The 10,646-nt window shown below is 42.8% G+C and overlaps 1 protein-coding gene across 1 annotated transcript; it reads left to right on the top strand.

The window, feature by feature from the left end:
• The first annotated feature begins 1 nt into the window (after position 1).
• Positions 2 to 6,250, top strand: EXOC8 (exocyst complex component 8). The gene has a single exon (XM_010995421.3). It carries the CDS (start codon positions 138 to 140, stop codon positions 2,319 to 2,321), a length of 2,184 nt encoding a protein of 727 aa, XP_010993723.2. The 5' UTR covers positions 2 to 137; the 3' UTR covers positions 2,322 to 6,250.
• Positions 6,251 to 10,646: the final 4,396 nt, after the last annotated feature.

The following is a 10,646-nucleotide window of genomic DNA, read 5'->3' as shown; positions in this document are numbered from 1 at the left end:
ACCTGGGCGCAGGCGTACTCGTCTCCCTTCCATCCTGCTTCCTGAGCCCTGGAGCTCGGGCCGGCACGGGTGGGCCTCGACAGCAGCGGTACCGGGGGCGGCAATAGTGACAGCGACTGCGTGAGAGCCGGACGGAAATGGTGATGGCGATGTCAGATAGCGCGGCGAGCCGCCTGAGGCGACAGCTGGAGTCGGGAGGCTTCGATCCGCGGCTGTACGTGAAACAGCTCTCGCAACAGTCGGACGGGGACCGGGACCTGCAGGAGCACCGGCAGCGCATCCAGGCTCTGGCGGAGGAGACGGCGCAGAACCTGAAGCGCAACGTCTACCAGAACTACCGGCAGTTCATAGAGACGGCCCGCGAGATCTCCTACCTGGAGAGCGAGATGTATCAGCTCAGCCACCTGCTGACCGAGCAGAAGAGCAGCCTGGAGAGCATCCCTCTAACCCTGCTGCCGGCCGCCGCCGCCGCCGCCGCGGGGGCCGCCGCCGCCTCCGGAGGGGAGGAGGGGGGAGGTGGCGCCGGGGGCCGCGACCACCTCCGGGGCCAGGCTGGCTTTTTCCCCAGCCCTGGGGGCGCCTCCCGCGACAGTTCCGGTCCAGGCGAGGAGGGAAAGCAACGCACTCTCACCACCCTGCTCGAGAAGGTGGAAGGCTGCAGGCACCTGCTGGAGACGCCGGGACAGTACCTGGTATACAACGGGGACCTGGTGGAGTACGAGGCGGACCACATGGCCCAGCTGCAGCGGGTGCACGGCTTTCTCATGAACGACTGTTTGCTGGTGGCCACCTGGCTGCCCCAGCGGCGGGGCATGTATCGCTACAACGCCCTCTATCCCCTGGATGGTTTGGCCGTGGTCAATGTCAAGGACAACCCGCCCATGAAGGACATGTTCAAGCTGCTCATGTTTCCCGAGAGTCGCATTTTTCAGGCAGAAAACGCAAAAATCAAACGAGAGTGGCTGGAAGTGCTGGAGGAAACCAAGAGGGCCCTCAGTGAAAAAAGACGCAGGGAGCAGGAGGAGGCAGCGGCCCCTCGAGGGCCACCGCAGGTGACATCCAAGGCCAGCAACCCATTTGAGGATGAGGACGACGACGAACCAGCTGCTCCAGAGGTAGAAGAAGAGAAGGTAGACCTCTCGATGGAATGGATCCAGGAGTTGCCTGAAGACCTGGACGTTTGTATCGCCCAGAGGGACTTCGAAGGGGCCGTGGACCTGCTGGATAAATTGAACCATTACCTAGAAGATAAGCCCAGTCCGCCTCCGGTAAAAGAACTGCGGGCCAAGGTGGATGAGCGGGTCCGCCAGCTCACCGAGGTGCTGGTTTTTGAACTCTCCCCGGATCGGTCCCTGAGAGGTGGTCCCAAGGCTACCCGGAGGGCTGTCTCCCAGCTCATCCGGCTGGGCCAGTGCACGAAGGCTTGTGAGCTGTTTTTGAGAAACAGAGCAGCGGCGGTGCACACGGCCATCCGCCAGCTTCGCATTGAAGGCGCCACTTTACTCTACATCCATAAGCTGTGCCATGTTTTCTTCACCAGCCTTCTTGAGACGGCAAGGGAATTTGAGACAGACTTTGCAGGCACTGACAGTGGCTGCTACTCTGCCTTTGTGGTCTGGGCGAGGTCAGCCATGGGCATGTTTGTGGATGCTTTTAGCAAACAGGTGTTTGACAGTAAGGAGAGCCTCTCCACAGCAGCCGAGTGTGTCAAAGTGGCGAAGGAGCACTGTCAGCAACTGGGTGACATCGGACTGGACCTCACCTTCATCATCCACGCCCTTCTGGTGAAAGACATCCAAGGGGCCTTGCACAGTTACAAAGAAATCATCATCGAAGCCACCAAGCATCGCAACTCCGAGGAGATGTGGAGGAGGATGAACCTGATGACTCCGGAGGCCCTGGGGAAGCTCAAAGAGGAGATGAAGAGTTGCGGGGTGAGTACCTTTGAGCAGTACACCGGGGATGACTGCTGGGTGAATCTGAGTTACACGGTGGTTGCTTTCACGAAACAGACCATGGGCTTCCTGGAAGAGGCACTGAAGCTGTATTTCCCGGAGCTGCACATGGTGCTCTTGGAGAGCCTGGTGGAGATCATTTTGGTCGCTGTCCAGCACGTGGATTACAGTCTTCGGTGTGAGCAAGATCCAGAGAAGAAGGCCTTTATCAGACAGAATGCATCCTTTCTGTATGAAACGGTCCTCCCTGTGGTGGAGAAGAGGTTTGAAGAAGGTGTGGGGAAACCTGCCAAGCAGCTCCAGGACCTGAGAAACGCCTCCAGACTGATCCGTGTGAATCCAGAAAGCACAACGTCGGTGGTCTGATGTCTGGACCTGTTTACGTGTCTACATATTGCTTATATATTATTTATATTTATATTAAGGTGTACTAGCATATTCTTTGTAGTCTCAAACACAGCCTCAAAGTAAAAGATGCTTTCTCATATAGAAATGCAAAGTCAAAAGGGGGAAGGAAAAAATGTTAAATTAAGCCCATGTAACAAAAAACATTGGAATTATTAAAATATATGCTTTCCTTTTCAGCGATGCTAACTCTCTAACGAGTATATTGCCACACTGTAGCATTTCAGCTTACCCTTTGAGTCAAAACACACTTTCTCACAGTATATATTATGCAGCACAGATAAACAATATCTATACATGCCTAGAGTTTAAATATGCTGTGAAAGTTTCCCAGTTCACTAAGATGTTAGGTTTCTTAAAGAGCACAGTAAAGCACGCTGTTTCACATACTTCTGCACCTTAAAATGTGATTGAACGATTTGGAGAAAAGAAAGGAGTTGAGAAAATTGATTTTAGGGTAAATTTTGATCAGAAGAATGCCTTCTAGTTGGTGTAGCTGGCGTGTGGACTCGAATACTCGGATTCTGGTTGAATACAAGAGGAAGCTGTCAGACGGTTCGGCCCATGTTGCCGGTGTAATTTAAATGGCTAATTAGTTTCAGCTGCTGATTAGCAGCCTTATAGTACTTGATTTCAGAGCATTTACTGGGAAATCTTAAGGACTATGATAAGTATGTTTTTTTTTTGTTTTGTTTTGTTTTTTTTTTTTTTTTACAGATTTCTGAGTCTGAAGTTCCAGCTGGAGCTTTTGTCTTTATCGTCTTAAAGAAATAAACATAGCAAACAGGACACATCCGGGAACCTGGCAGCAGCCAGTGATGTTAGCTGTCCTCGCCCACTTTCATTGTGGGTCACATATAGCGGCTCAGACGTCTTGCAAATGGGAGAAAAGTCTTCACTGACATGTTTATTTAGATTTCAGGGCCTGGGTGGGCGGGAAGTTAGGAAAAATCATGTGCAAACCCTGTCATGTTCTCAAGTATGACTGCTTTGAGCAGAGATTTGTTTTCTTTTTAATTTTTTTTTTTTTTGAGATTTGTTTTTCTTTTCTTTTCTTTTCTTTTCTTTTCTTTTCTTTTCTTTTCTTTTCTTTTCTTTTCTTTTCTTTTCTTTTTGGCAGCCAAGTGGAGAACAGAAAAGTGAGACAGTGTGCACAAAGAGGGGAAAAGAAAAACCTTTGGTGATTCCTACTGACATGCTCCATGCTGCCTTTTTCTTGTTTTTTGTTTTGTTTTGTTTTGTTTTTAATTTGTGTTTCAAAATAAGTATAATGCTTACTTCGTATTGTTTAGTAAAACAAAAATAACTAAAGAAATTTGAGCTTCCCAAGGTTTCTAAACTGTAACTTTTATTGTAAATTGATTATATAGCATTCCTCATACTTGGAGACCCGCCTTTCCCCAGGCTTCTAGTTGTGGCTCTTGTCCATAAGTGGTATTTCTGATGCCGGATGACTTCAAAAGGTCACTTCTTTTATCTGAATATAAACACGGGTATTAAGACTGTGGAAATTGTGTAAAACCTAAAACAGCTTCCATTTGCAGCTTAGGGTTATAAAAGCTCCTTGACTTCATTACTCATATGCCAGACGAACCTTTTCTTTTCTTTCTCGGTGTGCATATTTAAAAGGTTGAAATGATCAAAGTTACAGATTCTCTTTGATTTTTTTTTTCACACAGCTTTAGCGTTTTCTAGATAATAACCAAACCTGGATATCTCAGTTGGACAAAACAGTTATAATCTGTCTTTTTTTTTTTTTTAAGGATCGCTGGAAACTTGAATTTGAAAATTTTGTGATTATTTTGTGCCACTTACAGTTTCTATAATTATATTGTATGAAACCCGTAGTGTGTAAATATTTGATGTGGGGCGCCTGAAATACTTCTGAAATCAAAACTTCTCTTAAGGCATGAAGTTGTAAAAACCTCAGTGTGTGTACTCGGATGCTTAAATGGTTGCCTCTTCGTAGAACTGTCTGCTTTAAAACTGGAAGTACAGAATTCTCTTCTGTCAAAGGCTGCGTGTTCCTTAAAGTTGTGGCTGAAGAAGTATGCTCTGGGTGAATCAGTTAGTGTGGGGAGTGGATTAGACCTTCAAAGTTACGAAGTATGTCTGTGCCCAGACAGAGCAATTTCGCTGCATTCCTCCAAGTGGGGTCAGAGTTCTTCTCTCTAGCTTTGTGTTTCATTAGACTCCAACACAAGGTCTGAAAGTTGGATGCGGTTAGAGATCGTCCCCAAATATAGTACATACTGTATTCCACCACTTACACGTTGATTGCCTTTTCTCAGTTGCTTCCAACATAACACTGTCACTTGAACGTGGAATCACAGACTTGACTGAATTAATTGCTGTTCTGAAAAAATACACCCTGTGGAATTAAGTCTTTTTTGATTAAAGCCTCATTTCACTTAAGTGCTGAAAACTCACTTATTTTTGTTTAAAATACTACCTATAGTTAAGTCATTGGCACTTGTATTTTGCAATATGCTTACATAAGACTGGGAATTCGGGACTTGACACATAGTGTAAATTCAGTTTGTGTACATTTTGCTTATTGACATGCTGTGATCTGAGGGAATCTGAGATGTTTTACCAAAATAAAGCTTAAATTTTTTCTTACACTGGATAAAACTGATTGGTATTACAGCATTATATCTATTTCTCTTCTTTAATCAGGATTTAATATTCTTACGTTCATGCTACTGAATTGTTTTCAGAGATTATGTTGGTTTTTTGTTTTTCTATATGAGGATAAGTATGAAACTGTATTTTAGATAAGTGTTCTGCTACTGTCAGAATTGTGAATTAAGTCAGATCACAACTTTTTAGGATTGCCCCGTATGGGAAATTCCAGGTACACAAAATGTGAATTTACTCTAAAAAGTGGGTTTTATATCATCTTTAAATGAAGAAAATACCATGTGGCCATATGACCTAGGAACTAGGACCATAAATAACAGGGGATTTCTTCTTAGAAAAAAAGTAATATGTGGATATTGAGGGAACTGTCACATAAAATTGATTAAACAGTGTTTATCAAATGCCATTTCTCACATTAACTAAAAGGTGGGGTGGGGAGGACAAAATAAAGTTAAGCATGCTCTCTCTTAATATGCCTAAAGATTGGAGAAAAAAAGAGACTAAAAACTTAGGAAAAGTAAATTAACAAATTAAAGGCAAAACAATGTGTTGCAAATTAAACAAAATTTAAATAATTGAATAATTGTAAACTCTGCAAAAAGCAAAACCCCAAAAACGTGTGTGTTGCAGTTTGAGTGCTGTGGGGGGTGCTGAGCAGGGACAGATGGTGTTATTTTGAGGAGTTCTGAACGTCTTTGTGAAATTGTTGGTCTTGGAGCTGGTCCTGGACGGAGGCTAGATGTGCAAGTTAGATGTGCTAGGAAGGTGGGACAGGGAGCGTGAGCAGAGACATGGAGGCACTGGTGGAGACCTGCTCCTGGTAGATGTGAGGCGGGAAGCCCCATAAAAAGGACCCCTAAGCAGGGCCACTACTCTCCCGCCAGCACCATCCAGTTACCTGGCCCAGAAGCTCTATCTCACTTTTTGCCTCTGAAACTGCTTACTTACCCCTAAAATTCTATTGGTTCCTTGAACTCACTTCTGATTGGTTATTTCCTTCACTCCTGATTGGTTATTTCTCTCACTCCTGATTGGTCCTTCTCCCTCACTCCTGATTGGTTATTTTTTCCCTCCTGATTGGTCTATTTCTACAAAGCTTGTTCCTAGTTGGTCAACTTTTGTTATACTTTATTTGCATATGATGTTGCAAAGTGTAAACTGGCAGCCTATAAAGGCCTGTGTAACCCTACAGACGGGGTCCAGAGACTCCTCTGGGCTTGCTAGTGTAATAAACCTGAGTTCTCCAACTCTCTGAGTGCCGCTTAGTCTCTTGCCCGGATCCAGGTTGATATCACAGCTGAGCTGTAACACCGCAACAGATGGTTTTGTGAAGAAATGTCACTGTCACGGGGCCATTTGCAGACGGGTAAAGGTTAGAGGAAAGGACAGCCATGTTTAACTCATCCTTAAGAGAAAGCTTCAGTCATGCAGAGGCTATGAAGCAAAAAGTCAAAGCCATCCCACCTGAGCCCCTGTGACCGCCCCCCTCAGTAGAGGTGACCACTGGTAAGTTTCTTGTACATTCCTCCCCTCCCCAAAATTGGATCATACCATACGTACTGTTGAGTATCTTGGATTTATTGAAGTATTGCCAATTCATTATTTTTCAAACTCTCCTCACTCACATCAGTCCCTGCAGCTGTTTGTCGCTGGCTTGGTTTTCTCCTGTAATCACATAGTCGTCAAGTCACAACATATGGCTGTGTCAGGAGTGGGCATTTTCCAGTTACTTTGTTGTCTTCCGCTTTTAGTGATTACCAGAAATCCTGAAAAAAGTTCCCAGTGCCTGTATCTTTGCAGGTGTCTTTGTTCATATATATGTGACTTATCTCTAGGACACGTTTCTAGAAATTGCTTAGGGAAACGTTGTCACATTGCTCACCAGCCAGGCTGCACCATTTTCCCTTCTGCCCAGGGGCATAGGAGAATACCTGTTTCCCCAAATGCTTCTCAACATTTATTCACTCACTTTTTAATAATAAAATTATTCTTACTAGGGATAAAATTTATTCACTTTTACTCATCTGTGAAGATATCTAGTTTTGTTTGCAATTTTTATGAGTGAGGTTGAGCAACTCTGTATTTCTTTTTTTTTTTTTAATTAGGCTACCTATTATGTCCTTGGCCATTCTTTTCTTAGATGATCTTTGTATTATGATTTCGTAGGAGTTTATAGTATATCTGGGAAATTAATTCTTCGTATGTAGTAATGTTATACTTCCCCCCGCCCAGTGTGTCATTCATTTTCTTTATCTGTTTATTCATTTATTTTTTGTAGGACAGTAAATGTTAATCTGTTACGAGGACAGATATCTGAGTATTTTTCTTAGAAACTCCTTACCCATTTCAGACTCCAAAAACATTTTTTTTCTTCTAGTACTTTATTACATTTTAATATTTGTACTCCATCTGTAATTTGTTTTATTTTTTATTATTTGGGGAGGGGAGGAAGTTAGGTTTATTTATTTATCTTTAGGTGGAGGTACTGGGGATTGAAGCCAGGACCTCATGCATGCCAGGCACGTGCTCTACCACTGAGCTATACTCTCTCCTCTTGTAACTTCTTTTAAAGAAGAATATGAGAATCCCATTTTCCCACCAATAATTAGCAAGTTGTTGCAGTAACCTTGAATTATCCTTCTTTTCCCCCACTGACTTGAATTACCATTTTACTAATATATTACATTTATACTAGATGTGTGTCTGGGTACATTTTAAGGCTCTGTGTTCTATTTAACTGATATTTCTATTTCTGTGCCATTATCAAGTTGTCTTAATTGTAGATTACTAATTTAATAACTGGTAGGACTCGTCTCCTTCTTCTGCTATTTCAGATTTTCCTGAGTATTCTTACATATTTATTATTCAAGTTGCATTTTGAATAATTTTGTGACATTCCTACCATCCCCCAAGAGAGTTGACGTTTCGAGTGGCATCAGATCGAATATAGGTTAATTTGGGGAGAATCAACATCTTTATAATTTTGAATCTTCCTATTTACTTTTGTAAGTGTTCTCTCATATTTCAGTAGCAGTTCCCAGTTTTCTGCAGGGAGACCTCGTACATTTCCTGGTGAGTTTATTCGCAGGTACTTCATCGGTTATTGCTGTTGTGAACAATCTCTTAACTTCCACTATGGCTTCTGACTATATGTAGGAGTGTGCTGATTTTTAATTACAGACATTGTAACCAATGCCTTATTTAATTATTTTATGAATTTTAATAATTTTCTGGGGTTTTTTAGAGCTTTCAAGTGTATAATCATATCACCCAAATAAAGATAATTTTGCCTCTTACGTTTTTATACATCTTATGTAATTCTCTTAATAGTCTGTATTAAGTTGAACATCCAAAACTATGTCAAATCATATTTTTTGCTTGATATTAGTATCAAGGAATTAGGAATTATGTTAGATATTTATCTAGTGGAAATGTTTTTCCTATTTTTTCTTTGAAGCCTAATGTTGGCTTTTGGTCATTGCATTAAGGAAGTGATGATCTGTTCCAGCTAACTAAGAGTTGTGGTTTAAAAACATTTTTTTAATATTATTTATTTATTTATTTATTTTGGCAGGGAGGGGAGCTAATTTAGTTTCCTTCTTTTTTTTTTTTTTTTTTTTTTTTTAGAGGAGGTATTGGGAATTGAACCCAGGACCTTGTGCATGCAAAGCATGCACTCTACCAGTTGAGCTATATACCCTCCCTAAAAATGTTTAAAAATTTATTTTTTATTGTATCATTATAAAAAAACTTCTAATTGGCAGGGGGAGGTAATTCGGTTTTATTTATTTTTTTAAGAGGAGGTACTGGGGATTGAACCCAGGACCTCAAGCATGCTAAGCATGTGCCCTACCACTTGAGCTGTACCCTCCCCACAAGAGTTATGGTTTTTATCTTTTTAGGTCAGGAATGCATGTTGAATTACCAAATGAATCTCAGCACCTATCAAGCTGATTTTTCTCCTTTATCATATGAATTTGCTAAGTTTTTAAGATAGATTTCCTAATACCGAACCACACCAACACTCCATGAATTAATTCTATTTGGTTGCAACGTCTTTTAATATACTGCCTGATTCTAATGAATCACTCCCTCCCCACAGTTTCCACTGTTTTTTTTTCTTCCAGTTTTTCTGGAAATAAACTACATCCACTGAGATGCGTAAATTTTAGCTTTAACTTTTTGAAGAGCACATCTACTCAGATTAGCAACAGCCCAATAAAACTGTGGCACATTTTCATCTCTCCAGGTGGTGATGTGTGTACCTCTGTCCTAGCAATGCTGGGTTAAGTGGGGAAGGGGGCTGGGGGAATTTGAGTGGAGCAATGATTCTAATCTTTCTCCAAGAAATGAAACAGAAGGTTGGACTGTCCAATATGGTCGTCACTTAACCACACATGGCTGTTTAAATTCATTATCAATTAAAATAAAACTTCAGTTCCTCAGTGACACTGGCCACACCTCAAGTGCTAAGTAGCCACAGAGAGCTAGTGGCTACCATGCTGGGCTATGCGGATATGGAACATTTCCATCATTCCAGAAAATTCTGGACAGGTCTGATCTAGGGGGTGGAAGTGGGGAGGACGGGACATCAGGGAAGTGGAAAGTCAAGTCTGTAAGATGCAGAACTAAAAAAAAAAACTTGAAAGTTTTAATCTTTACCTCAAATATACCTTCCTTCCATCGCCGTGTTCTCCTTTTAAAGAATCATTTCTCTCTTCATCTTTACTTCCTTTTTACCTACTGCTTTATTCACTCGGTATTATTCCAGCCTTCTATGCCCTGGTTCTCTCCTTTCTCTTGCTTGTTTTTTTAAAACTAATTATTATTTGACTCTTAAGAAAATGTTGCTTCCAGTTATAATGGACTAGGTATTTCTAACCAATCCTTCCCTGAACAATTGGAACTACTGTATAAAAAATGTATATGCAAAGAATACATTAGAAGGCTGTAGAATAGTAAAAATATCTTTCTGGTGTTTCTCCCTGGTTCCTGGTGCAAAGCGTCACAACCTTTGGAGTTTCCTGAGTGACAGGAGTGTCTTTGTTATGTTACTAAGGTTACTCTTAGCGGGGACCCTAGAGAGCTTCAGGATGGGGACTGGTCACCAGAAAAACCAACTGCATGGTCAGAGGACTGGAACTTTCATCCTCTGGGGAGGTGGGGGAAGCTGGAGATTGAGGTCAGCAGTGCTCATGTGATGAAACCTGGGTAAAACTCAGCGGGTGGTGCGTGGAGCTTCCTGGGTGGTGAACACAAGGAGGTGCTGGGAGGCAACGCATCGGACCCCACAGGGACAGCGGCTCTGTGTCCCTCTGTCCCTCTCCAGACCTTGCTCTATGTGTGTCTTCCATTTGGCTGTTCCTGAGTTGCATCTTTTATAATAAAACTGTAATTGTAAATAAAGCACTTTCCTGAGCTCTGTGAGTTGTTCAATTATCAAATCTTGGGGCGGGGGGGCCTGGGACACCCCAAGTTTACAGCCAGATGGCAGACGTGAGAGTCACGTGGGGACACCCAGGACTCGCAGCTCATCTGAAGTGCAGGCGGTCCTGGGGGTCTGAGCGCCTTGGACTTCGGGGTCTCCGCCAAGTCAGGACGTCAGTGGCAAGAGCAGGCTGAATCGCAGAATGCTCAGCTGGG

The sequence above is a fragment of the Camelus dromedarius genome, chromosome 8, assembly GCF_036321535.1.
Source record: "Camelus dromedarius isolate mCamDro1 chromosome 8, mCamDro1.pat, whole genome shotgun sequence".
Classification (NCBI taxonomy): domain Eukaryota; kingdom Metazoa; phylum Chordata; class Mammalia; order Artiodactyla; family Camelidae; genus Camelus; species Camelus dromedarius.
Note: the sequence above shows the minus strand (reverse complement) of the source record. Positions and strands in the feature narration are given on the sequence as shown.